This window comes from Parambassis ranga, unplaced genomic scaffold, assembly GCF_900634625.1.
Source record: "Parambassis ranga unplaced genomic scaffold, fParRan2.1 scaffold_68_arrow_ctg1, whole genome shotgun sequence".
In the NCBI taxonomy this organism is placed as follows: Eukaryota; Metazoa; Chordata; class Actinopteri; family Ambassidae; genus Parambassis; species Parambassis ranga.
The window spans coordinates 205,389-233,006 of NW_021144811.1; the positions used below are offsets into that span (position 1 = coordinate 205,389).

At 47.9% G+C, this 27,618-nt stretch overlaps 2 protein-coding genes and 1 long non-coding RNA gene across 8 annotated transcripts; 1 reads left to right on the forward strand and 2 right to left on the reverse strand.

Annotated features, from left to right (window-relative positions):
• The first annotated feature begins 25 nt into the window (after window positions 1–25).
• LOC114431328 (uncharacterized) lies at window positions 26–19,568 on the forward strand. The gene is made up of 8 exons (XR_003670069.1): window positions 26–410; window positions 8,879–8,943; window positions 9,502–10,269; window positions 12,436–12,695; window positions 14,324–14,459; window positions 14,538–14,675; window positions 14,752–15,713; window positions 15,870–19,568. It is a non-coding gene; the product is annotated as an uncharacterized LOC114431328 (long non-coding RNA).
• On the reverse strand, window positions 667–6,161 carry sema4aa (sema domain, immunoglobulin domain (Ig), transmembrane domain (TM) and short cytoplasmic domain, (semaphorin) 4Aa). 2 transcript variants are annotated; one of them, XM_028398919.1, is made up of 14 exons: window positions 5,880–6,161; window positions 4,648–4,808; window positions 4,516–4,578; window positions 4,220–4,318; window positions 4,057–4,147; window positions 3,737–3,859; window positions 3,306–3,433; window positions 3,051–3,232; window positions 2,803–2,941; window positions 2,533–2,722; window positions 2,331–2,446; window positions 2,099–2,262; window positions 1,962–2,029; window positions 667–1,861 (listed from the first exon to the last, which is right to left on the reverse strand). In XM_028398919.1, exons 1-14 carry the CDS (start codon window positions 5,980–5,982, stop codon window positions 1,146–1,148), a joined length of 2,343 nt encoding a protein of 780 aa, XP_028254720.1. In that variant the 5' UTR covers window positions 5,983–6,161; the 3' UTR covers window positions 667–1,145. The 2 variants fall into 2 exon arrangements, with proteins under 2 accessions (XP_028254720.1, XP_028254721.1); XM_028398920.1 differs by lacking the exons at window positions 4,516–4,578; window positions 4,648–4,808; window positions 5,880–6,161 and having other exon boundaries at window positions 2,803–2,969; window positions 4,220–4,319.
• Window positions 7,297–21,254, reverse strand: adam15 (ADAM metallopeptidase domain 15). Of its 5 annotated transcripts, XM_028398914.1 has the most exons (25): window positions 20,659–21,254; window positions 20,434–20,525; window positions 18,206–18,282; window positions 18,003–18,081; window positions 17,852–17,928; window positions 15,946–16,186; window positions 15,798–15,863; window positions 15,631–15,702; window positions 15,384–15,553; window positions 15,223–15,307; window positions 14,929–15,077; window positions 14,493–14,670; window positions 14,317–14,409; window positions 14,034–14,229; window positions 13,840–13,948; window positions 12,459–12,648; window positions 12,186–12,263; window positions 11,048–11,159; window positions 10,091–10,244; window positions 9,554–9,662; window positions 9,258–9,326; window positions 8,950–9,018; window positions 8,599–8,664; window positions 8,201–8,340; window positions 7,297–8,128 (listed from the first exon to the last, which is right to left on the reverse strand). In XM_028398914.1, the coding sequence occupies exons 1-25, from the start codon at window positions 20,813–20,815 to the stop codon at window positions 8,065–8,067; spliced, it is 2,892 nt and encodes a 963-aa protein (XP_028254715.1). In that variant the 5' UTR covers window positions 20,816–21,254; the 3' UTR covers window positions 7,297–8,064. The 5 variants fall into 5 exon arrangements, with proteins under 5 accessions (XP_028254715.1, XP_028254716.1, XP_028254718.1 ...); XM_028398915.1 differs by lacking the exon at window positions 8,950–9,018; XM_028398917.1 differs by lacking the exons at window positions 8,950–9,018; window positions 9,258–9,326.
• Between the last annotated feature and the right edge of the window lie 6,364 nt (window positions 21,255–27,618).

Here is a 27,618-nt window from a genome sequence, read left to right on the forward strand (position 1 = left end):
TCTGTGTGTGTGTGTGTGTCAGCTTTAGTGAATGTATAATGAGGTTGTGTGTCACCTGCTGGTTCAGTGTGTGTGTGTGTGTGTGTGTGTGTGTCAGCTTTAGTGAATATATAATGAGGTTGTGTGTCACCTGCTGGTTCAGTGTGTGTGTGTGTGTGTCAGATGAAGTGCAGTGATGGGACGGACCGTCCATCACTCGTTCTCTGCTGCCTGTGGACCACACTGTGGAGCTCTGCTGTGACACTGAACAGATTGAGAGAGTCTGATCATCCTGCTGTCGGTGTCTTACAGGGAATTCAAGAGCCTGACGTGAGGGAACTGCTACTTGAATGGAAATGACCTGGGTGGCTAAGAATCTCCGTCGACTGCTGCAGGGACGTTCAAACGGAGGGGGCATGACAGACAGCATGGTGAGTCGACAGGGCTCCTGCCCTAAGCTGGTTCAAACAGTGAGCAGCTGTTATTTAAAGCCTGTTTTACTGATACAGTGATAATCTGCAGCGCAGCACGTGTGCAAACAGCTAACCCACAGCTGCCCCTTTCACTGCTCACTTTCACTGCTCACTAACGAACTTCCTGTGACCGCCGACTTTAAACCAGTCACACCATCAGTAAAACGGTGGCGCTCAGAAAGTGTGCCATGCTCACAAGAAACAAGAGTTAGAATGAATTCAAACATATTTAATAATAATAAATCCAAACAACAATAACCTGAGTGATTACAGGTTACATGGATCAGCTTCAGGCCTGTGGGACGACTTCAGAGTGGCCCTTGTGTTTTTTGATGACATTGTGTGACCAGCTGGTGGCAGTGTTTCCACCAACAGGAGAACAGCTGTTGAGGAAGATTTATTAAAGCTGCAGATTCACATGAGGTCAGAGATCAATTCAAAACAATAAACAATCAATCCCTGCATTATTGTAAACAAACACAACACAATCAATAAACTAAAATTACAAATGTGCAAATATTGATCACTTGATAATGATCTCCAGCCATCATTACAATCAAACAATAATCCCGTCGGCTGTGAAAACAAAGCAGAACAGAGTGTTCAACAACTACAGGCTAACGTCCACGGGACACAGAGTGTAAGGCCACACAGGTTGGGAGGAGGAGGAGAGGTGTATGGACCAACACGTTTTCACTCGACCACCTTCAGGTCTGGTCCAGGGTCCTCTGGGCTGCTCAGAGAGCAGCTCTCTGGACAGTTGTTGTTTTTGCTGCCCTCCTCTGGACAGACCAGGCGGTCTGATTTGCGGTCAGCTTGTCTTTGTTGCCACACGTAAAGTGCAGCAATCATCAGGGCGCAGATGCAGAGCACCAGCAGGCAGGAGACAGCCACCAGCTCGCTGAAGTAACTCTTCTCTTTACGATCACCAGGCTCTGGCTGAGACTGGGTCCCTCTATGAGAGGTGGAGGTCAGGTCAGATGGATTGTTGTTTTCCGATCTGTGAAAAATGTTGGTGGTAACTTTCTGAACCTTATCGTCGTCCTCGTGGACCTCTGAAACCTCTGAAACCTCTGAGGAAGGGACCACATATGTGACTGGAGCATTGGTAAATATGTTCTCATATGACTCATCTGTGAGCCCCTCTTCAACCTTTGGCGAGGAACGTGGAGAAGCTGTCTGTTGAACGTCGTAGCTCACTATGACCTGCTTGAACCCAACCTCCTCTGCCTCACAGTGGTACGTTCCAAATGTGTCAGAAGTGGCAAGGAACTGGATGCTGCCATCAGCTGATTGGATGAAGAGGTTCTCTGGTAGACGTTGGAACCGATCGGAGGTCCAGGTCAGAGAGGCCGTGTTGGAAGGTTTCTGACACTGAAGTCTCACAAATTTGTGCAGATGGACAGAAACTGCAGGAAGAAGAAGGTTCAATCTCACACAGTGTTTTCAAGAAGGGAACTGTTTGAAAGCCATTCTGGAACCTCGCCACACTTGTCAGCACAGGGTTACCTGTCTTCACAGTCCTCGTCTCTGGCTCACAGATCTCCTCCATGCCGCCACCTTCCAGTCTTTGAACTCTGAGGAGAAAACAGCCTGTCAGGGAGCCTTCAGGGATGAAGGTTCTGAGTAACAACATGTTCTCTTACATGTTCTCTGGGCTCCCATGCACTTCAGTGCAGAAGCTCCCAGCCTGGCTCCACCCGCACATAGGGTCTCGGGCAAGAACACACTGACTGCAGGTTCTGTAGATGGAGCAGTTGGCCACTGGTACAGCAGTCACACCCTCAGATGTTCCCACGTAAAGCAGTCCCTGCAGAAGCAGACCTGTAGTGAGCTCCAAATCCCTTTAAGGTAAGCGTGTACAGGTGTGATGTTTACCTTGGACAAAGAGAGGACAATGTTTTTGACCCGCTGAGGCTCCCTGAAGACCTGAATCTCTTCAATTACCCAAGGACCACGTTCAAACAGAACTACTTTGTGGATGAATCCTGACTCTGAAGGTGACACAGAGAAGTGGTGAGTGCAGAAGCAGTTCTTTCTCTGAACCTTCAGAATGGTCAACGTGTTTTCTGGTTCTGACCTGTGAGCAGGAAGAGGATGGTGTACTGGTTGCCATCCACGGCCCGTGTCCTCATCACCGTGACGCGGCTGTACTGCTGCTCTGCAGAAACAACAATCGGACCGTTGCCAGTGGATTGCACACTGCCACTGGTCAGGAAGCTCCTCTTGACCTCGCCCAGGTCGGAATCTGAAGAATTGGCCAGTCCACACTGAGGAGAACACACACAGAGGAAGACAGCTGACAAACAGCCCACACCAAGAACCCCAACCTGAGGGCGCCCTCTGTCACCTGTCCTAGAAAGGAGTGCTTCTCCACCAGAGGGCTCCACTGATGACTCTGCATGTCGAATGTCCGATAGCTCCCACTGAACACGGTTCTGAAGTCTTGTAGTCTGAAGACACACACGGCAGAGCGTGGACCCGTGGACCTGGACCAGACCACACAAACACAGATGTCTGTGTGGATGATGGTTTCCGTTTGCATGTTTTGTTGTTGTTTGGAAGCCGCGCCTTAACATGGTTGTTTCATAAACCTACCACTGAGAGGTAAAGACACCGTAGAACAAGGTGTCGGCAGCAGCGCCACCCTCTGGTGGCTGCAGTGTGAACACATCCTGGAGGATGTTGAAGGGAAGCTGTTTGGGGGACTGACAGAGCAGAGGAGCTTTGGCAAAGGACGTCCACTTCCTCTGCAGAGTCCTCTGTCCTCCCACATCGTCCTGTAATCACACACACAGGCATCAGACTGTAGCATCAGATGACATCACATCCTGCCGCCACTTTTTACGTTACCTTGCAGACTTGAGACACACGGGAGATCTGCAGTTCGTCCAGGAAGCTAAACTCTTTCCCAATTTCACTAAAGAAGAAGTAGAGTTTCTTCTCGGCTTGGTCCAGCGAAGAGCCGACAAACGATGGGTCTGAAATACAGGAAGTGATGAAAGGAAGTGTCATGTGGTCAGAATACAGAGAAAAGAGATGTGAGAGCATGTGATCAGCTGACTCAGCTGAGTGGACAGGATACATTTTCTTTACAGAACCAAACTGTCTGAATCAGTGTGATCAATGAACTGATGGTATCAGATGATCTGATATCTGTAAGAAGACTAGAAGAACGTTCAGACTCGGAGGAAGTGAGTCACTGCTACGTTTCATCATGAACCATCTTAGCTGCTGAGGGACGTTTAAACCACTGAAAGCAGCTCAGCCGAGGTTTTACTCACCCTCCAGTAAGCTGACGGAGGAGTCCAGGCTGACGTCTGGGCGGCCATCTTTGCTGAAGTATCGAGAAATCTGTGGTTTGACTCCTCTGAAATCTGTCGTTGTGGCAGTGAACAGCTCCCCATCTACACACAGACACACTCAGCAGCTGAGAGGGATTTACAGCAGCAGCATGTGACAAACACAACTTTACTTGAGCAACAACAACTGGCCTCAGGACCGACTCTGACAGAACCCATTTTACTTTGTGTAATGAGAAGGTCTGTCGACTGCTTTTGTCTTAAATGAGCTTCCGTAGAAACACGGCAGAGAGCAGACTGACCGATAGTGATGGCAGCGGTTCTCTCGAAGGGGCTGAACGCACAGCGACCTTTAGCGCCACCATGATGAACCAACGAGAGGCTTTCAGTGTCCTGAAGGAGCAAACAGAAGCTGCAGTGTGATGCTGAAGCTGGCTAAGTCTAAAGTGTTTAGTGAGAACTCACAATGTAAACCTCGCGAGGGCTGAAGGCGAAGCTGCCGCAGGCGTAGAGATGGGTGGAGTTTACCTGCTGCAGCACATGGACAAAGTTTGCACAGTCGCCCTGCAGAAAGGGAAGACACCATGACAAACGTTTGAAGAACATGCTTCTGGTCTACGGTTTCTGTTTGACTGGATTTAATGGAGGGCTATAAGAAACATTGGTTGTTGTAATACCACGAGTGACCACCGGGACAAACATTGTTGTGCAGTGGTTTAGAGGTGAGTGCGTGTTAGCGCCACCTGCTGTGTCATGTTTACCGTTGGACTTTTTCCTTTGCTGCTGCAGCTGCTGATGTCATCTGCAGACGGACTCCACTGCACCTGAACACAACACACGGAGTCAGCACCGGGACGCACAGAGCCATCCAATCAGACGCTGCTGTTGCTCACCTTCGTCTTCAGGCTGATGACGTCACTCCGACTGACATCCAATGATAGGACAGCATCTCGTGCTCCAACATACAGGGTGGAGGCGTCACTGCTCAGCAACAGCATGGTGGTGTTCGAGATGTCGGGGAGGCTGAAGTGGACCAGAGGGCGGCCCACCGAGTCTGGAACATGTGACACACAAGTGATGAGCTTTAAATAAGGTGTGACCCTGATCGGAGGAGGCAGGAGAGCGCCGAGCAACAACAACAACAGCTGTGGTTCATGAAAACAAAACAGAAACAAAAGTGTTAAACCTGGTGCAAAGTCAGTCAGGGTGTTATCCATGGCACAGAGATGAGGTCTTATTGCTGGGGCAGGACGGACTTCCTGTAAAGATCTGTATGACAACGAAGCTGTCTGAGGCTTTTGGAAAAGGCAATCTGTTGCCATCTGACTGCGCCACTTCCTGTTTCTAAGGCGGGTGGTGTGAGAGGATGTGGTTCTTAAGAATCTGCAGAGCTGCAGCCCGTCAGGTTGTCTTTGAACGTTACACACCAACATACCAACCGAGGAAGCTGCTCGGGGGCGTGGCCACACGCCTTGAACTCGTGGACGTGACTGTGACCCAGATGAATGAGAGCATGTGTGTCTGTCCAAATATTATATAAGTGTAAAGTTGAATCTAATCTAATATCACCACTGAACTGCAGCTGAACCTTTTAATGTCTGTTAATAATGAGTCAACATTAAAACATAAGATTCAGTTCACCGCCCAGATGAGCCTGTGACCATGACAAATAAACCTCTGACTCTTTGACTCTCAGCCTGAAAAATGAATGATCATTGTCATTGATCATGCCTCCTCCCACAGACATCCAGAGGACCCTCAGTCCCTTGGTCTAAATATGGCGGTGTGACTGGCAGACTGATGGCTGAAGGTAAGACCTGCTGTTACATCACTTTCCTGTCTAATGTCCACACTCGGAGGACCGGCCCAGACTGGGTCACAACTTAAGAACATTTTCAATCAATACTTTGTGTAATCAACAGCAATGATCAGGTATCCTCTCTAAAGATGACACCATTATCACAGTGTCTCATATGAGGACAGTACAACTGAAATACTGACCATCAAACATCATCAATCAATCATCAGCTGCTGTATCACATGGATGGGTTTATCTAATCAATCAATAATAGAACCATCACATTTCCGAGGAGCACATGCTCAGACGGTGATAAATCCCACTCACCAAGGAGGAAGGAGGTCTGTGGAGGAGGCAGAGAGCCCGGTGAGCTCTGCAGGGGGCTGAGGAGGAAGAAGAGGATGAAGAGGAAGGAGGAGGAGGCCACCATGATGCAGGATCGAAGGATGGAGGAAAAATAAGGATCTTCTGGTCTGCTTGAATCCAGGAAGCAGTGCTCAGCTCCAAGTGACGGAACTGCACTCAGTGACACACACTGAAACACACAACCACAACTTCCTCTGTGGGGGAGGGGCCATTAGGAACAAGAGTCATCTCAGCCTTCTCTACTCACACACACACACACACACACACGCACAGACACACACACACACACACACACACACACAGACACGCACAGACACACAGACACGCACAGACACACAGACACACACAGACGTACACACAGAGACGCGCACACACACACACACACACACACAGACAAACACACAGTCAGAGGCTGATGGAGGAGAAAGAAGCGTCGACCCCTGTGGCCACTCAGTGAACTGCAGTCAGCGGATCGGTCCTCCAGCTGCTCCGCTGTGTTGAGTCTGAGGCTCAAAGTGATGCCTGGACCCCTGATTGGCTCTCACATCATTTAAAAATCGTCCTGTGTATTTTGTTAAAATGTCATTTATGTTGAACAGTCAGAAACAGGTTCACATAGTTTAAGACAATGAGTCACATCTCTGCAGTTTATCCAGCATTCATCCACAGTCCCACAGCTGAGACCAGATCCATGCTGCAGGGCTACAGCTAGCTGCTTAACCACCTCTGCCCCATATCACTCCATGTGACATCATTTTATTTGATACATTGTACTTCTACCTATCAAATCAGCTGGTGAAGTAATAATAATGATAATTGGAGATAGGTCTGAAGTGGTGCAGGTCTGAAGTGGTGCAGGTCTGAAGTGGTGCAGGTCTGAAGTGGTGCAGGTTGTCGTTGTTCAGGAGAGGTTGGTTTTAGGACAGGAGTGATTGCAGCAGGTTTGAGTGAAGGTGGAACAGAGCCGCTGTGTCCAGGAGTCTGATGGAGGCAGCTGGACTCAGGGATGGTGTTTTGAAGACGTTTCGTCCCCCGTGTCGCTGAGTTTTTATGTGTTCAGGACCTCTGTGGGTGGATCTTGACTCACATGACTAAGATCCCTGTTGTTGGTTAATGGTCAGTTAAGGACCAGACACTGCGTCCGGGCCCTGTGCAGGACTAGTTGACGGGTTTGGATGGGGTGAAAGCTGCTGGGCAGGTGTTGACAAAACGACCGATTGTGTGATTTAAAGCTGACCCAGCAGAGTTGATTTACTCCTGGTCCTCTTTGAAGAACAAACAGCGTGAGACCTTTTCAGACCAGGTTTTGTTCAGATATCAGTGCTCTGCCTCACTTTAGCAGAACTCAGGTGAAGAATCATGGCTGAAACATTCTCAGTGCTTTCTGCTCTCAACAGATCAATATTTTAATTCAGAACGATTGATCCTCTTTGGCATAACAATACAACAACTCACTGAGTACATTCTGGCAGCTGAAGACAGATCAGACAGATGAAGACTGTAGAGACACAGAGACAGACAGGTGCTGCTGGTAAGGCTTTCAGTTCACTTCAGAGTCCAGCACAGATCCAGGAAGTGTGTCAGCTTCCACAAACTCACTGGCCACCTCAGCAAAGCTGGGGAAAGGTCCTTCTAACTGAAAAGGCTCAGAGAAAAAGGAAACATCTAAATTTGAACAATACCATCCTAACACAAAGACGGGTATGATGATAATACAAAAAGCGCTCACTTTCAATAACGTCTATTCATTTGAACTTCTCCCATTCATTCTAAAATCAAAACTTCAGACTAAAGATTTTTCCCCTTTCAGCCTGAACCATAGAAATAACAATCTGATTACAATCTGATGAAGACTCAGTCTGTAAAGTAATCTGATTACGGAAGGACTTTGTCCCTCAAGTTCTAGTCCGTCTTCAGAGAGTGTGGGCAGCTCTCTGTGAGTCATCACATGACTCCATCTGTGAGCAAGGCACTGACCCGAGGCGTAGCTCCAGGCTTTGAAGTGACATCACCTGTGCACATGACCAGTGCTGAGGGGCTGCTTAGCAAGGCACCACTGTTTACAGAGCAGCGTTGAGGAGGATTAAATCCAATGACCAAGCATCATCTTCATCTTCATGGCCTCCATCTTCTGCCACACGGCAAGCTAAGGAGGCGGAGACTCAACTTTCAGAGGGGCAGGCGGTGGAATGGGAGGAAGAGGAGGCCGTCTGCAGAGACACACAGTTACAGCTTGAGCTTTAAAACGTCTTTCTCTCCTGGTCTGGAAGGAACCACCGTACCTGTTCGGAGAGGCAGCTGGTGCGACGCTTCTGTGCCGCTGGGGTTTGATGTTGGAGGCGTAGCCGGGGGGCTGTAGGAGGTCGGGGTGGCAGGCCGGGGGAGGCTTCTTGGGCAGCACCGGTCTGAGTGGAACACAAACCTGAAGAAGAATTTATATGTTTAAGCTATGAAGTGGAATCTTCATCAAAACCATGATTAGTCGTTCACATAGCTGATTGGTTTTGCTGATTGATTAAATGGGTCGAACTAACCCTGAGAATTTGTCTGACCTGACGCTCACCTGTGTCCCTGACCGATCAGCTTACACCAGATTTCAGGTGAGTTCAATAATCAGTGATCAATCAACCAGCTTCTCTACTCAGCACTATCAGAGGCTGCAGCCAGAGGCAGGTCGTACCTGTCCAGTTGTGCAGGGGTCAGGGGGGAGTGGCTTGTTGGGTGGAGCTGGTCGACTCGCTAGCAGCTGAGAGGTTAGTGATGAAGAAGAGCAGAAGAGGAAGAGTAGAGCCTTAGCAATGGGATGCTGTGTACTGAGCTATATTGTGAAATTCTGTTAAGTGATCACAGCATGCAGACAGAGGTGTGACGCCCCCTACTGTACGAACAGAAGATGTCCTATGACTTTTACAGTACTTTTATATTCCACATCATATTAATGCTGTTTCTCCTCCCACCAGCAGGTGGAGCTGCAGCCTGATCTGATCTGTACATGACAAACACTGGACAAAGAAAACCACTGCAGGTATACCTGGTTGGAGGGGGTGGGGGGGTCGGGGGGCAGTGGCTTGATGGGGGGGGCCGGTCGTTGTTTGTACAACTGAGGCAGCAGAGAGTCAGAAAAAACAGGAGTCAGTGATGACCAGGAAAGAGAGTGACATCACGGAATGCTCCATCTTTACTGATCTGCCACAGGCCAGTGCTGTAGCTCTCAGTCTGCCCTGATGGTGGCAGTGTGTAGATAGAGAGGACTTCATACATGATACACTATCACCTAACTATTCTAATAATCACACATTAACACGGACACAGCACATGGACACCGGCAGGCGGGGTTACCTGTGGCTGAGGTTTTAGAGCGGGATCAGGGGGGAGTGGCTTAGTGGGAGGAGCAGGTCTGTCATGAACCTGACAGGAGAGAAAACAGGAAGCAGAGACAGAGTGACAGAGCTGCAGAGGTCAAAGGTCAAACAGGCAAGGTGAGAAGCTGGAAGGAAGGTTGCAGCTGTGATGTCACTTCCTGTACATGCTGAGCACAGCAGCTAACGTTCTGCTGAACATCATGACATCATGTTTTCCACAGGAAGCTGCACTGTGGCCTTGCTGTTCGCTGTTGGTGCAGTTGCCATGGTTACCTCTTTATGGGCCGGGGCCATCTGGATGTCAGCGTGGGGTCTCAGGTGGTATCTGAGCGGTTGGACCTGCTCTCTGGTACTGCCCTCCACCTGCTCCATGACTGGAGTTCTGCACAGAAGAAGGTCACACACTGAGTGTTCATGAGTTTTAACAGTCACATGACCACAACCACAGGACAGGGGAGGCTAACACAAGGGGCGGCCATCTATGACTGAGTATTTAGATACAAATATTAACAGGTTACGTTCACAAATGAAACCTGTTCACGCCTGTAGCAACATGTGACCACATGTGATCCAATCACAGCTGTGCCATGTTAATCCCAGGTGTGAACAGTCACTGACTCTACATGGACCTCAGACCAGGACCTGCAGGTCCAGCTGTACCTGGAAACGTGAGCAGGGTCAAAATCCAAACCCCACATCTCACAGTCAGTCACACTGCATCATGGGTAAGAATACGACACATTATATAAACCTCCGTGACCTCATGGACGGCTGTGGATGCTGCTGTCAGGAGAACACACGCAGTCTTACCGGGTATGGTGTCGAGCTTTGTGAAATGGGCTGTTTGGACCCAGACAGAAAAGAGTGCGTCGGAAACGAGGGAAGCGGAGAGCGAGGAAGAGAAGGACCACTGGGAGGATGAAGAGGAAGATGACGAGCAGAGCAACACGGACAGGATCCGACTCTGAACACAGAGAGAGAGAGAGAAGGTGACGGGTTAGTCACAGTCAGTCAGGAGGGCAGAGTGTGTGTGTGTCTGTCTGTGTGTGTGTGTGTGTCAGTGTGTGTGTGTGTCAGTGAGTGTCAGTGTGTGTGTGTCTGTCTGTGTGTGTGTGTGTGTCTGTGTGTGTGTGTGTCAGTGAGTGTCAGTGAGTGTCAGTGTGTGTGTGTCTGTGTGTGTGTGTGTGTGTGTGTGTCAGTGTGTGTGTGTGTCTGTGTGTGTGTGTCTGTGTGTCAGTGTGTTTGTGTCAGTGTGTGTGTGTCAGTGTGTGTGTGTCTGTGTGTCAGTGTGTCAGTGTGTGTGTGTCTGTGTGTCAGTGTGTGTGTGTCAGTGTGTGTGTGTCAGTGTGTGTGTCAGTGTGTGTGTCAGTGTGTGTGTCTGTGTGTCAGTGTGTGTGTGTCTGTGTCAGTGTGTGTGTGTCTGTGTGTCAGTGTGTGTGTGTCAGTGTGTGTGTCAGTGTGTGTGTGTCAGTGTGTGTGTCAGTGTGTGTGTGTCTGTGTGTCAGTGTGTGTGTCAGTGTGTGTGTGTCTGTGTGTCAGCGTGTGTGTGTCTGTGTGTCAGTGTGTGTGTCAGTGTGTGTGTGTCAGTGTGTGTGTCAGTGTGTGTGTCAGTGTGTGTGTGTCTGTGTGTCAGTGTGTGTGTGTCTGTGTGTCAGTGTGTGTGTCTGTATGTCAGTGTGTGTGTGTCTGTGTGTCAGTGTGTGTGTCAGTGTGTGTGTGTGTCAGTGTGTGTGTGTCAGCGTGTGTGTGTCTGTGTGTCAGCGGCACCTTGAGCAGCTCTGGCCGGGCCGCTGTCCACACTGCCTCCGTGACCCGAGTACCTGCAGTCGGGCGGTGCCCATCCCACATCACAGTGACAGTTTTTATTACTGTTACACACCTGAAACACAGCAACACAATTCACACACGCAATCACAACCTTCGATGCAACCGTGTTGTCGGAGCAGTTATCAGCTGTCTGCAGGCGGTAGAGTGATTCCTGTCTCTACATGTTTAGTCTTCAGACTTTATCTGTTGGACAAACACTGTGGAAGTTACAAGTTTAGTCTGTGAGCAGGACGAACTGTCACATGATCAGTCAGTGTGCTCTGATTGGTCAGCTCCATCCTGCCTGCAGTCAGAGAGCAGGCAGAGTGTGTGTGTGTGTGTGTGTGTGTGTGTGTGTGTGTGTGCAGTCAGTGTGTGTGTGTGTGTGTGCGCGTGTGTGCAGTCAGTGTGTGTGTGTGTGTGTGTGTGTGTGTGTGTGTGTGTGCAGTCAGAGTGTGTGTGTCTGCAGTCAGTGTGTGTGTGCGTGTGTGCAGTGTGTGTATGTGTCTGCAGTCAGTGTGTGTGTGTGTGCAGTCAGTGTGTGTGTGCGTGTGTGCAGTCAGTGTGTGTGTGTGTGTCTGCAGTCAGTGTGTGTGTGTGTGCAGTCAGAGTGTGTGTGTGTGTGTGTGCAGTCAGAGTGTGTGTGTGCGTGTGTGCAGTCAGAGTGTGTGTGTGTGTGTGTGTGCAGTCAGAGTGTGTGTGTGTGCGTGCGTGTGTGCAGTCAGTGTGTGTGTGTGTGTGTCTGCAGTCAGAGTGTGTGTGTGTGCGTGCGTGTGTGCAGTCAGTGTGTGTGTGTGTGTGTGTGTCTGCAGTCAGAGTGTGTGTGTGCGTGTGTGTGCAGTCAGAGTGTGTGTGTGTGTGCAGAATAACTCAGGTATTCGGACAGAGATCAGCTGCAGGTCAGACAGACTGAGGGTTGGTCATGTACTTTACTGGCCAAGATGAAGCACACAAGGACCAAGGTGGAGGACTGAAACTTGTAGGACAAGCAGGAGTCAGAGCTTCAATAAAAGAAGCTTGTTCATTTTAAGACCTGCGGAGAGGTTTTGGGGATCGTGGTGTTAAAAGAAGATTATGCTTAAAGTCTTCCTGTTCCTACCCCATGTCCGTTGCACTTCCGGCGACACTCGTCCACACCGAACACTGACACGTCCTGACACTTCTGGTTTAAACAGGCCTAGAACAACAAAAACATTGTAAACTTCTGAGAGTGAGACTCTGAGACTCACTGAATCTGTTGCATGATGTGGCTCTGAATGTGTATTCACTCTGATTCGCTGCTGGTCAAACTTATTTTACTGTCTAAGTTTATGAGGAAGTTGTGTTCGGTCTTTAAAACCCTGATCCAGGCCTGCAGGGGGCGCTATCTGACCTTGCCAGGGCCGCAGGCGGTGCCCTGAGCCACAGCGGAGGGGTCGGACACATCGTCACCCAGGTAGAAGAAGGTCCCTCTACAGACCAGGTCGCTGTGGTTGAAGCGCACCGTGAGGATCTCTGCGTTGGTGACCAGAAGGGGGCGATCTGCTCCACCCTGACACTGGATCCTGCCACAGTGCACGTCTCTGCCATGACAGGAAGTGATGTTAAAAATCAGGATGACAGGACTGAGGTGGGTCTCTGTGTGTACTCTACCTGTACTCTGTGTACTCTACCTGTACTCTGTGTACTCTACATGTACTCTGTGTACTCTACATTCACTCTGTGTACTCTACATTCACTCTGTGTACTCTACGTGTACTACACCTGTACTCTGTGTACTCTACATGTACACCGAGTAGTCTACATGTACTCTGAGTAGTCTACGTGTACTCTATGTGTACTCTACATGTACTCTGTGTACTCTACGTGTACTCTGTGTACTCTACGTGCACTCTACATGCACTCTACATTCATTCTGTGTACTCTACCTGTACTATGTGTACTCTATGTGTACTCTACATGTACTCTGAGTACTCTACTTGTACTCTGTGTACCCTATGTGTACTCTACCTGTACTCTGTGTACTCTACCTGTACTCTGTTATCTACATGTACTCTACATGTACTCTACATTCACTCTGTGTACTCTACCTGTACTATGTGTACTCTATGTGTACTCTACATGTACTCTGAGTACTCTACTTGTACTCTGTGTACCCTATGTGTACTCTACCTGTACTCTGTGTACTCTACGTGTACTCTACATGTACTCTACATTCATTCTGTGTGCTCTACCTGTACTATGTGTACTCTATGTGTACTCTACCTGTACTCTGTGTACTCTACCTGTACTTTACATGTACTCTACATTCATTCTGTGTACTCTACCTGTACTATGTGTACTCTACCTGTACTCTGCGTGTACTCTACGTGCACTCTACATTCATTCTGTGTACTCTACCTGTACTATGTGTACTCTATGTGTACTCTACATTCATTCTGTGTGCTCTACCTGTACTATGTGTACTCTATGTGTACTCTACCTGTACTCTGTGTACTCTACCTGTACTTTACATGTACTCTACATTCATTCTGTGTACTCTACCTGTACTATGTGTACTCTACCTGTACTCTGCGTGTACTCTGTGTACTCTACGTGCACTCTACATTCATTCTGTGTACTCTACCTGTACTATGTGTACTCTATGTGTACTCTACCTATACTCTGTGTACTCTACCTGTACTCTGTGTACTCTATGTGTACTCTACATGTACTCTGTGTACTCTACGTGTACTCTGTGTACTCTACGTGTACTCCGTGTACTCCATACTCACGCATTGGCACAGGGGATGTAGGAGCCATTGGTCAGCTGACCACAGTTTCCATATTTGTTTCCCTGTTTGTTGACGGATGAGAAACAGACGGCAGGGGCGCTGGTGGCATCTGAACACACACAAAGACAACACAGACTGCATCAGTGTAGGTCAATCATTAAACTGGTTCTGGTTCAGGGCAAACTGGGTCTTACTGGGTCCCCACAGCATCTGGCACTGGCTGTTCATGCTGGCACAGACTCCTCCGTAGCAGTAGGAGGTGCTATCCTCACACGGCTGTCCATTCTGCAGGAAGACATTGGGGGGACAGTAGGGAGAGGATCCTGTGCAGAACTCGGGCAGATCACACTCTCCAAGTGGCTCGCGACACATGGAGCCTGCCGCTCGCAGCTGAGAAGGGATGTGAAGAGATTTGTTACATGACTGACAGACACTTTGGTGCGTATGTGTCTGTGTAAGTGTGTGTGTCTGGCTGACCTTACAGTCCTGACAGCAGATACCGTCCGAAGAACACTGAGCCCCAGGAACTAGCTGACAGGTGGAGGCATTACAGCAAGGGTCTTCACACTCCTGACCGATCAGAGGACAGCAACACACTGTCAGCTCTAACAGTTACACAGGTGAGCAGGCAAGACAAGTCAGCAAGTGCATACCTCCAGCAGCCCACAATCGCACTGCTCTCCTTTCTCCACGTACAGGTTCCCGCAGCGCGGCCCTCCCAACAGATGCTCTGGCTGCGGCACGTTAAACAGACACATCCCGCCGCCATGAAGTAGGCTGACAGACAGGTCTGTGGCGCTGCAGCTGCTGAACTGCTGACCCGGCATGAACCTGAGGTCAGTGACATGACGAGGAGCAGGTGAGCAGATGACCCACATTTACCTTATTATGACTGACTTCATCAATGTTCAGCTCACAGCAGAATTCTACTGAAAAAGGCCATGTGACCCAGCAGAAAGGTCTTCTGACCAATCAGGTTTACTGACAACTCCAATAAAGGTCGGAATTCAAGTTCAGCTGGTGACCCAGGCTCAGTGCTCTTAGACAGGGAACAGATGCACGTGTACCAGTGAGCGGACAGGTACTGACCCAGTTGATGGCTCCATGATGCACCCTCCAAGTCGTGGTTCGTTCTGACAGGAGCAGCGGCGTTCCATGGTATCATGGCTCATACCGAGGTTGTGACCGAGCTCATGAGCAACGGTTGAAGCCACCCCCAAAACACTGACCAGGTGATCCTGAGAGAGAAAAGTTTCCTCAGCGTATGTTGACCATCAGGTGTCAATCTAACTTTATCGTCCAGGTGTGCAGGTGACACCTGTGACCTCCAGCGTGTTCAGGTCTGTTTGATGGAGTGCAGGTCCGTAATCAGAGAGAACTCACCACATTGACGCCACCCGACCGGTCTCTGGAGCACATAGATGACTGAGACGCCATTCCCACAGTGGTGCCATCGAAGGACCCCCCCCTGTAGAAAAAAATGGCTGGTGACTAGAGGGACAACGGGATCCAGCAGAGTGATTTAACACAGGGCATGACTCTACATGATGAGCTGGGCATTGTCGTGGCGAAGGCGCGGCAGCAGGTCTCTGGTTCTCCACTGCAGGAAGTTGTTGAGCGTGTCAGTTGGACTCTTCTCTACACGGATCTTATCATGGTCACTCCAGATCTCCAGACCGGTCAGAGCCACTCGGACGTTCAGAGGTCGATAGAACTAAAACAGAAATTGAGGCGGCTCAGCTCCACTGTTGTCCTTTAAAGTGACAGATGGCACCCGGTGATCGGACTCACCCAGTCTACCTGGTTAGCCACGTCCAGCATGCGGTAGATGATGGTCTTATTGTTCTTCTGGTAGTTCAGGAACTGAGGAGCAGGTACGACCTTTACATTAGTTACATCAGACCCCCACAACCACCCCCACGACCCCACCTCACACACACACACACACACACACTGACCTCCTGGTGGTCAGCCACCAGCACCAGCTCGATGTATTTGGTCTCAGACAGGATGTCTCTCTTTATCTGCAGACAGAGGTCAGAGAAAAAATACCTTCAGAGAACTATTGGACACAGAGAAAATCGACGTTCTGTCCCTGACTCTCACCCTGTGTGTGTGCGTGGAGCTGTGGATTGGGGGGATTGTGCTGTGAGACATCCCGCAGCCTCCAGTGCCATCGCCCTCTAGAGGCCTGGTAGAGAACAGCAGGTGCACTCCTTGTTCGTCATCTCCTTCCCCTCCTCCACTCCCCCCTCCACTCGCTGGCTCGTCCTGCTGGTGGCGATCGTGGTCGTCGTACTGCGGCTGCAGCTCAAAGGTCAGAGTGGAATTCAGGGCAATGATGCCGCTGCAGAAAGAAATGACATATTTGTTACTTAGAGACAGAGCCTCCGACCTTTGAAAACCCACTTACAGTGAATGATGTATGTCTGTGTAAGTTTAAAGGTTCTGTGAGCATCTTCATGTATGAACCCGTCTGCAGGTGAAGGCTGAATGTCATCGACGGAACACTCCTTGTCAGGAGACATCATTTAAATCTGAGAGGCTGCTGATAAAAACAGACCACACATAACTGCATACAAACAGCACACAACAGTTTGAATGAATGTATTTTATTGGCGTGGGAGTGTGAGGGTCAGGTTAGTGGGACACAACAAGCTCAAGCTGAGATGTTGGCTAGCAGAAACATCTACATGCTGTTTGTATATTTCTCCACACTCAAGTGCTTCTTTGTTTGTTTCCTCTGAATAATCCAGTTTTAATCTGTTCTGTGCACAATGGACCCGCTGTCTTCACGTGAACCAGTAAATAAACCTGCTAATCCTCCTGAAGACCACACACACAAAGTGTGCTGCTGAAGTCACAGGCCACTCCGATTGATCCGGATCACTTCAACCTGCTGATGACGTCACTCAGATTTTCTGCTGAGAAACCCAAAGTAACTCAGCTGGATTCTAGGCGAGATTACTTGAACATTGGTCAGCAGACAAAGCTGTGAAGATTAAGGTTATGCTAGCACCCACGGCTAGCAAAGAACTGTTGAATATCTTCCAAAAGGAACAGAAAGGGTTTTAAAAGGGAGCCTGAGCAGAGTTCACAGAATGACCAAACATGACACCGATCAGTCAATCAAACCCTGATAATCAAACCCTGATCAGTCAATCAAACCCTGATAATCAAACCCTGATCAGTCAATCAAACCCTGATAATCAAACCCTGATCAGTCAATCAAACCCTGATAATCAAACCCTGATCAGTCAATCAAACCCTGATAATCAAACCCTGATCAGTCAATCAAACCCTGATCAGTCAATCAAACCCTGATAATCAAACACTGATAATCAAACCCTGATCAGTCAATCAAACCCTGATCAGTCAACCAAACCCTGATAATCAAACACTGATAATCAAACCCTGATCAGTCAACCAAACCCTGATAATCAAACACTGATAATCAAACCCTGATCAGTCAATCAAACCCTGATCAGTCAATCAAACCCTGATAATCAAACACTGATAATCAAACCCTGATCAGTCAACCAAACCCTAAAAATCAAACACTGATCAGTCAATCAAACCCTGATCAGTCAACCAAACCCTAAAAATCAAACACTGATCAGTCAATCAAACCCTGATAATCAAACACTGATCAGTCAATCAAAGTATGATCAGTCAATCAAACCCTGATCAGTCAATCAAACCCTGATCAGTCAATCAAACGCTGATCAGTCAATCAAACCCTGATAATCAAACACTGATCAGTCAATCAAAGTATGATCAGTCAATCAACACTGATCAGTCAATCAAAGTATGATCAGTCAATCAAACACTGATCAGTCAATCAAACCCTGATAATCAAACCCTGATCAGTCAATCAAACACTGATCAGTCAATCAAACCCTGATAATCAAACACTGATCAGTCAATCAAAGTATGATCAGTCAATCAAACCCTGATAATCAAACCCTGATCAGTCAATCAAACTATGATCAGCTGTAGTGTGTGCACTGACCGCAGTCCGGAGCAGGTGCTCACTGCCACTCTGGACTGAGGGAATCCTCTCACGCTGCCATGGTAATAACAGTGAGTCTGCAGACAAACACACAGATGAGCACCTGCACAATACAACACTGTGGAAGCCTGTGGGGTGTTCACTGACTCACCACAGGGTCAGCTGTCACAGACACTCCGGTGCCATTTGGGAGGTAGTAGAAGACATTTGGTGGTTTCGGAAGCAGGTCACTGCCAACACATGAAACACACTGTCAGAGGACACACAAACATTGCAGTACAATAATATGTGTGTTACTGGGTTAGCATGGGGGCTGTGTGTTGTGTTTACTGCCACTGTGTAAATCAGACTCACTGGTTCTTCTCCAGGTCAAGCAGGAAGAGTCGTCCTCCCACCTCCAGTCCACACTGCAGCCTGTCAGGGTGACCGTCCTGCAATACACAGACACTCTGGTCTTTCTGACAGTTGAAGCTGACGTAGGTATGTAATCTTTACGTTTTTTAGAGGATCATATTCATTCTGGCTGCAGAGCGCCCCCTAAAGGACAGGAGGATCAGACAGTGAGAGATTTTTCTGCCCCATCTGTTCACATTATATTATAATGTATTATATTATTATATTGACTGTGTCACTTCCTGCTCTTGTAGGGTGTGGGTGGGGCTCAGTCCATCGGTCTTCCAATCAGACCGTCCTCTCTTTAATTTAGGAGGAGACACTTCCTGTCCAACGCCTCCTGGCTTTCTTCTCTCTGCACACCATAAAGGACTGTGTGTGTGTTACTGCTGTGTTCTCTCTCTCTTTCTCTCACATACACCCACGCACAGAAGATTAACCCTTTCCTCAGGTGCTGATCCAAATTAAATTCTGTCACACCTCTGCACCTCCTGTCCACCCACACCACGAGCTGCTTTGTCCAAACTGCACTACACACTGGACCCGACTGATTTGGGTGGAGTGGTTCTCTGAAGGAGCAGAGTTCCCTCTGCACCGTGTTTGTTTTCTCCACCCTCTCTGTACTTTGTGCAGCGGTGGAGGTCACATTGTTGTGCAGCAGGATGGAGGAGGGTGTTGGCTGCTGGATCTGACTGAGTCATGTGATTTGTTAGTGTGTGTAGTTGAATTTAAAGAGTCTACAGTTTGATGGCTGTGACACCATTGACTGACTAACCAATCAAAGCCCTCTCTCTTTCTCTCCCTCTGCTGAGGTCATGTCTCTTGTTCGGACTTCAGATGACATCAGAGCTGCAGAATCTCAGGGTGAGGCTCAGATGGTGGACCGTCCCTTTAATCTCTCATCACAGCTCCGCTTTCTGACTAGGTGGAGTCAGGATGGAGGGCGGCGGCTGGGTATTTCTACAGGAAATGATCTCAGAGTTTCTGTCAGCTGGACAGGAAGTCTCCGTCCACTAACACCCACCCGCCTCCCAGTGTTGCTGCAGGAAGCTCCTGGTGAAAACGATCAATGCTCCCGCTTCCTCTCTGCACGCTGAAACCATCACACTGCAGCAAGCTCAAAGACCATGAATCCAAACCGAGGCCCAAGTGAGTCCAAACGGACCGTACACTGGACAGAACCGAGTCCAGACTGTACACTGAGACCCAAGTGAGTCCAAACGGACCGTACACTGAGACAGAACTGAGTCCAGACTGTACACTGAGACCCAAGTGAGTCCAAACGGACTGTACGCTGAGACAGAACTGAGTCCAAACGGACTGTACACTGAGACAGAACTGAGTCCAAACGGACTGTACGCTGAGACAGAACTGAGTCCAAACGGACTGTACACTGAGACAGAACTGAGTCCAAACGGACTGTACGCTGAGACAGAACTGAGTCCAAACGGACTTTAAACTGAGACAGAACTGAGTCCAAACAGACTTTAAACTGAGACAGAACTGAGTCCAAACAGACTTTAAACTGAGACAGAACTGAGTCCAGACTGTACACTGAGACCCAAGTGAGTCCAAACGGACCGTACACTGGACAGAACTGAGTCCAGACTGTACACTGAGACCCAAGTGAGTCCAAACGGACTTTAAACTGAGACAGAACTGAGTCCAGACTGTACACTGAGACCCAAGTGAGTCCAAACGGACTTTAAACTGAGACAGAACTGAGTCCAGACTGTACACTGAGACCCAAGTGAGTCCAAACGGACTGTACACTGAGACAGAACTGAGTCCAAACGGACTTTAAACTGAGACAGAACTGAGTCCAAACGGACTTTAAACTGAGACAGAACTGAGTCCAAACAGACTTTAAATTGAGACACAACTGAGTCCGGACTGTACACTGAGACCCAAGTGAGTCCAAACGGACCGTACACTGGACAGAACCGAGTCCAGACTGTACACTGAGACCCAAGTGAGTCTAAACGGACCGTACACTGGACAGAACCGAGTCCAAACAGCCTGTACACTGAGACAGAACTGAGTCCAAACGGACTTTAAACTGAGACAGAACTGAGTCCAGACTGTACACTGAGACAGAACTGAGTCCAAACAGACAGAATTGAGTCCAGACTGAACTGAGTCCAAACAGACTGTACACTGGACAGAACCCGCCTCCTGGTTCCTCTGACCTGTAAAGCTTCAGCAAGGCTCCGTCTCTGTCCATCCACCAGGATAAAGGGACGAGTTTTCTCCAGCAGAGGACGGCGCCGTCTGTCCACACCTGAGGACACAGAGAGACAGCAGACTGGGAACTGTGGGTTCTACAGATGCTGGAAGATCATCCCCGTGGGACCCTGTCAGGGTTCCCTGTTTGTTAAACGCGGTGAACTCCAGGGTTCTACCGGGCCCGTTACCTGTCACCGTAGCGGTCACGCTGTCGGTAGAGTGCGGCTGTCTGTCCCGAGGCGAAAGCAATCCGTCCTGCGCTGCGTTCAGGGACCTGCAGACTGTGAACGCAGCACGGCCACTGATCAGCAGCAGGAGCAGCGGCAGTCCGGCGGCTCCGCTCATCTCCTCTGCGTCACCGGCAACAGGTCGTTGGTGTCCGCCGATTGTGAGCCGACCTCGTCCCGCCGCGGTTACCTCACCGGATGGTAGCACCGCGGGAGGCTTCGCCGGAACTCCATGCTGCTTCTTTACCTGGTAAATCCCACAGAGAGGACCGGACCTCAGGCTGGGGAATGTCCGGGGAAACGGTGTAGCGGGAAGTCCGTCCGGTTCTTTGGTCCGGACCGTTATGTGCGCAGCTCCGGAGAAAACTCTTCCTGCGACCTAAACTACCCCCAGACCCGGGGGGGCGGTCCGTTTCCTTCGGGGGAGTCGGGTTGGACCTCGATGGTGTGGTTCGTGCTTCCTCAGAGGCCTGAACCGGCTCTTTAACGTAGGACCCCGGACCACCCGTGTTTATACCGGGATTACGTCATCAGGCTACCGTACACTAACCGGGGAAACCAACGCGAGCGGAAGCGCCATGAGCAAGTCTTCAAAATAAAAGTCTGCACAAAGTCCTCCGCAGCTGATAATGAAGACAGAATAATGCATTTATATACTGATATATATATATATATACTGTTGGGTGAAAGAATTTATTCTGCATGGTGTTAACATGCAGTGTGTTCAGATATATAAGTTTTCATGTTTATATGTGTTTATCGCTTAATAATGTGATTTTCATAAGTGTTTATGTGTTAGGAAGTTTTATAGAAAATCAAAGTAATTTGCGGATACTGAATGTATTAATAAGTAATTTCATAGTATGTCATATAACGTTGCTGCAGTTCAGGCTGTGGCAGATGAGATCAGTTGTTTTTCTGTTCTCTGGAGAGAGCTCCGGTTGGTACGAGATGGTCATAAATTCAGACTAAGGACAGCAGCACCTTTGACCTGATAAAAGCCAGATTCTAAAGGAATGTGTTTTTCTCCTGAGTACCCAGTTTTATGGTCACCCCCAGATCGGACTCACAACCTATGAGATTTGAGGAATTGAAGTTTTACCTTATTTGGCAGTAAACACTAATGGTCTAGTTGCTGTATGAACCAGGGTCTGCAGGGGGGCAGTAGATGCCCCTGTGGGCCGGCAGGCAGGAACGCCCACGGGGTATATCAATGTGTGAATTCCATGTCCAGTGGTTGTTGCATTGTTCGTTGTTGCTGTGTGGTTGTTTGTTCTTGTTGGTTGTCCTGTTCTTGTGTTGTTCTTGTTTGGTTCTTTGTGTGCAACAACCCAGAGCTCTGCGACTCAGAATTTGCCTCATTGTTTAATAAATTATAATTTTGAGACCAGAATTTATCCGCTCCTTCCTTACAAACTAATTCAGGGGGTGATCAGAAGGAAACAAGGGGATTTTCACCCCGACAATTTGGCGCCCGAACAGGGACTCGAAGGAGTGTGGGTCAAATGACATCTTGCCTGACGGAGTGACTACTGGCTGGCCAATAATAACAAGGTAAGCAGATACCTGTTTAATCAAAATTCTGCACATTGGACAATCTAAATTAAGTAGTCACTGGGATGGGTACGGTGTTTTAGAGTTCAAATTGTAAGAGGCAGATTGTAAGTCTTAATAAGTGAAGTAAAATGAGATGAAGTAAAAGAAAATGAGATGAAGTAAAAGAAAATGAGATGAAGTAAAAGAGAAAATGAGATGAAGTAAAAGAGAAAAAGGAAAAGTGACACTGAGAGAGATATTAACCAATTAAAAATAAAAAGAATAAAAAAAGGGTTAATACAATAACGTGAATGAGCGTTATGTCATTGGGAGTGGCATCCCCCGCTATATTTGGACGCAAATATAGATAAAGCTCGGTTGAAAGCCCGTGGGATTTGATGACCCCTGAAACGACAGTGATGACCGCCTAAAGCTTAAAAAATAAAAAAAAAGGGTCACACAGAGGAAAAGTGTCACAGTGATCACAAAATAATAAAGACAAAAAAAAGGATCACGAGAAAAGAGAAAAGAGAAGAAAATATATAGCCTATGGTTTAAGTTGTGTTTTATGTATTGAAAATTGTGTTTAATTGTTTTGACCTCGCGCCGTCGAGGAAAGGTGTTTACTCCGTGCCGTCGGAGAAGTGAGTGTGTGTGTGTAGGCCTATGTGTGTGTGTTTGTAGGTTGAATGAGTGTCTGTGTGTGTGAAAGTGTGTTTAAGTGAAGGTGTGTGACTCTGTTGCCAGAGTCACAGTGAGGGATAGAAGAAGGCACATATAGAAGGTACATTTTTAACATACAGCAGGTACGCAAGAAGGATTTGGTGAGTGGTAATCATGTCTACGTGGAAGACAATTGATGAACAGATGAGTAAGATGTTGAGCCGTTGCTGCGGACAGGCAGGACCAGAGGGACAACAGAAGGCTGCAGCTAAGATGGAAGCAGCAGTGTGTACAGCAATGACAGGACAGGGAGTGAAAGGAGATGATAAAAAGCCACTAAAAAGTGTGATTGCAACAGTGGAGAATAGAGTTAAACTAGAGAGAGAGAGAAAGGAGGAGATTATTAGATTATTAGTGTTAGAGACAGTTGAGTTGAAGGAGGCAGTGCAGGCTGATGAGGAGAGACGTAAGATTCTATTCAGGCATATCTGTGCTGCATAGATGATGATTGTGAGGAGTCTGGTAGTACCACTGACATTAAACAGGAAGTAGAGAGCGAGGGAACTCAGGGGGCGGAGATACCGTTTTCCCTATTCACCAGCCTCTGCTGTAGCTTCTGCTTCGCCTCAGACCCCACTTCCTGGGATGTACCCCATCATGATTGTCCCTGATGGGAGGGGGCGAGTAACAGACAGACAGACAGGAGTGAACTTTAGTCAACCTGGTGCCCAGCAGCACTGGTACAGACAGGCAACAGAGGAGGGGCTTCCCCTGTTGCTTCAGCAGGCCCAGAAAAATGACCCTGATTTACCAGGAAGTGATTCTATTGCTTGGGAGAGACATGTTGTACACCATATGAATCTACACACAGACACAGAGACCATGGAGATGAAAGGGCTGCAGACACAATTATTAAAGCTGCAGTTAGCTCAAGCTAGAAAGAAAGCAGCATATCAGAGGAAAATGAAGAAATACACCCTTGCATCACAGAGGGTGGTTCAGCCTCAGCCTGCTCCCCCACCTCAGCCACAGTCCCCAGTTGTGGGAAATCTTGATATGTATTTAACCCCATCTTGGGTCACCCGCCCCCACTATCAAGGTGGGTGGGGTCAATATCATAGAGGAGGTAACTGGAGGGGAAAAGAGGGTGGCCGTAGGGGAGGGGGGCATGGAAAGGGTGGATACAGCGGTTTGAGTGGAGGTGACTGCTTCTATTGTGGAAAACCTGGCCACTGGGAAAGAGACTGTCACTACAAGCAGCCCCGTCAGTGACCACAAGGGGCTCCCTGGTATCCTCCCCAGGGAAATGGCTGTCAAAGATCACACCGGCATCTCACATTGTTTCGTCGGTTGGCTTCTTTTGGGAAACCTTTGCCATTCACAGAACTTGTGAAACTGTGTTAGCAGCACCACAGACATTGTTTCATTCGCTCCAGCTCATCACCAGTGAATTTGATGGGCAGAGACTTGTTGATCAAAACTGGAACCTCCCTTATGTGCTCCCCAGATGGATTAATAGTGACTTTTCTTACTGGACAGTGGCTGATGAGAACCACTATGATACAGATGTCTTGTGAAGATATCTGCTGGATTCGTTTTTACCTGAGTCTCCTTAAGGGGGCGGTCTCCTCAGTCTATTCCAGCTGTGGAAACCCTGGATAATGTCTTTCTGACTCTATAGGCTGTCCACTGATCCCTGTAGGTTATTCTCTTCTATGACAGGTGTGAGGATCTCTTCTATCAGGAGAGGTTCTACCTCTTAATGAGAGGGACTACATTGGTCCATCACAGCAGATAAATTGTTTGTGACTGAGGAGGGAGTAGCTGCTGACGTATAGTTAACACCAGAACAGTTTTTAAATGGCTCAAAATGGCAGATGATAGTGTGCCACTTGTTTGCTTAGTCATTGTACCACACATAATATTAAAGAATTAGGCTCCATGGTTAGGAAATGTAAAGCTATTTCTAATAAACAGGCACAGAGGATAGGTGTTTAGAATTCTTCATCCTTTAAAGCTTATTAGGTTGCCATTCATACAGTAGAGGCATAATAAGGCTCAGGAGATGTTAGCCACACTACCACATAACATCTGGTCTTCATCATTTACTGATGTAGGTTTTGTGCCTCCTGTACTCTTGTCTCTTTCATTGTCTCAACTTCTATAATGATCTGGTTCTCCTAGATCACTTAGTCCCATTTTATCTTGATGTTTCTGAAACAGGTGGAGCTGTGAATGGTGTTCTGTTTCAGAAAAAAGAGGGTGAGACAGGATTAATGTATTTGAGTTTTAAACCGGATGATAAACTGTTTGATTAACTATTACATTCCACAGCATGGATTCCCAGAATGGATCTCATTTTAAGAGTTTAGACTTGGAAAAGGTGGAGCAGACTTTAGGCCTAAAACATAGGTATGGTGCAGTATATCAATCATAGTCACAGGGAAAAGTGGAAAGGATGAAACTACAACCTAAAACAAAAATTGGCTAAAATCTGTGCACAGACCAAATTTATATGGGTTCAAGTACTATCTATTGTATTGATGTTCTGTTAATAACGCCATATAATGTACACCCTATGAGCTTCTTACAGGTCGACAGTTTCCTGGACCAGCTGGCCGGCTGAGACTGAAGAAGTATGCAGTATGGTATTAATATAAACCATAATATAATGAATTTAAAGCTTTGGTGTTAGTATTTGTATTAAAGGAGAAAGGAGAGATGGAGAGTCCAGAAGGAGCCACACACAGCTGAGTGGGTCCTCCTGAAGGTGATAAAGAGAAAGTGGTCGGAGCCAAGGTGGACAGGTCCTTACCAGGTGGTGGAGCGCACCTCCCACGCGGTGCGGCTGAAAGGCAAAGGAGACACCTGGTATCACTGGAGCCAGTGCACCCCAGCTACAGAACCAGGGAGAACGCTGAGCGACATCCAGCAGCAGCAGGAGGAGGAGAAAATGAAAGGGGCAGAATAATCCCCTGAAACCAGGAGTGTGACCAGTAGGTAGTCTACCCTACTTGGTTGAAGAGGATGAGACGGTGAATACACATACATGAGCAATCATCAGGATCAGCGTGGGACTAAGAGTGATAGGCGAAGTTAAGCGCATCACTCCAACTAAGGGTGATAGGCGAAGTTAAGCGCATCACCCCACCAGGAAACGAACCACAGTCATCAGTAAGGTCAGCTGTCGAGAGGAAGGTCTAAAGTTTCAGGAGCAGAGGTTCTAGTTCCTGTGTCAAGAAGACTCCGGCTGACAAGATGGGACTGTGGGGTAACTGGAGGGTGTTGGGAGCTTGTGTTTTCATGTCTGTAGTTAGTGTATCTTTGACTTTTTCTGTGTAACATAATTTCGTGTGTACTTATTTTGTCAGTTTTCCAGGATCCAATGGTAAGTCAAATCCAGGGCCCAGCACACGCAGGGTGAGGAGAGCACAAGGGACAGGAGGAGATGCATGTGTGAGAAACAGGGGAGGTATAGAGTTAGACTACTATAAGGGTTCAGAGTTCTCTTTTATCTTTGATTTGTGCGCAGTAATCAACTGCGGGGGACATAATGTGTCGTGGAGACAGTATGGCGTCTATGTTTGTGGATTGGGGTGGCAGCACACAAATTGGGCACCTAAAAAAGCTAAAACCACCTCAGGCGGGCGGATCTTGTTCAGTGGGTATTTCCATATACAAAGAGATTGGAGCTGCACGCAGAATCCCATTATGTTATCAATTACTGGCCTGGACCACAACCCTTATGTTAAATCTTCCGGAGTGCCTGGCCAATGTTGGGACTCCCAACCCGACATTGTAGTCCATAAGCTCACCCCGTTCGATGTATTAGCGTTATCTACTGGTTATGAGGATGATAATATTTGGCTCGGATGGTAAAACAGGTGAGGGAGCAAAATATGTCAGATTGTGTTGCCTGTGCATCAGCGAGGCCCCACCTGTACACTGAACCTGCCCCATTATATCCAGACGATGCATGGGGATTTGATTTCAGTACAGGACCGGATGTTTTTGGATATGTTATTGGCAGAGAAAGGAGGTGTATGTGCTATGTTTGATGAAATGTGTTGTACTTTCATTCCCAATAACACTGCTCCCGACGGTAAGGTCACTAAAGCTTTAGAAGGTTTGAGAACTCTTTCCAGTACGTTGCATGAGCACTCAGGGATAGATAACTCCCTGGACGACTGGCTGATTAGGGTGCTGGGACCCTGGAAGGTGGTAGTATGGTATGTCACTAATCACTTTTTTTGCAGCATTCTTGGGTATTTTGACTACATGTGGTTGTTGTTGTTATATTCCCTGTGTGCACTGTTTAGGTTACAGGTTAATTGTGTCAGCAATTGAAAAGCAGGATTCAGGTTTTCATTCTCCTTCATATCAGATGCCTCTGCTGGCAGCAGAGGTGCCCGTGCCAGGTGACGACGAGGAAGATTTGTTGTGAGCTCTTATAAGAGCTCAAAAGAGGGAATTGTTGGGTGAAAGAATTTATTCTGCATGGTGTTAACATGCAGTGTGTTCAGATATATAAGTTTTCATGTTTATATGTGTTTATCGCTTAATAATGTGATTTTCATAAGTGTTTATGTGTTAGGAAGTTTTATAGAAAATCAAAGTAATTTGCGGATACTGAATGTATTAATAAGTAATTTCATAGTATGTCATATAACGTTGCTGCAGTTCAGGCTGTGGCAGATGAGATCAGTTGTTTTTCTGTTCTCT

Excerpts from the sequence above, each read along its gene's own strand:
- sema4aa (XM_028398919.1), bottom strand. The coding sequence starts at position 5,982 with ATGGTGGCCTCCTCCTCCTTCCTCTTCATCCTCTTCTTCCTCCTCAGC. Across the intron at positions 4,809-5,879 it reads ACAGACCTCCTTCCTCCTTG|ACTCGGTGGGCCGCCCTCTG; the intron begins GTGAGTGGGATT and ends CACATGTTCCAG. Across the intron at positions 2,942-3,050 it reads GGTGTCTTTACCTCTCAGTG|GTCCACGGGTCCACGCTCTG; the intron begins GTAGGTTTATGA and ends GGTCTGGTCCAG.
- adam15 (XM_028398914.1), bottom strand. The coding sequence starts at position 20,815 with ATGAGCGGAGCCGCCGGACTGCCGCTGCTCCTGCTGCTGATCAGTGGC. Across the intron at positions 18,082-18,205 it reads CTTGACCTGGAGAAGAACCA|TGACCTGCTTCCGAAACCAC; the intron begins GTGAGTCTGATT and ends ATGTGTTGGCAG. Across the intron at positions 8,665-8,949 it reads CCCCCACCCCCTCCAACCAG|CTGCTAGCGAGTCGACCAGC; the intron begins GTATACCTGCAG and ends CTAACCTCTCAG.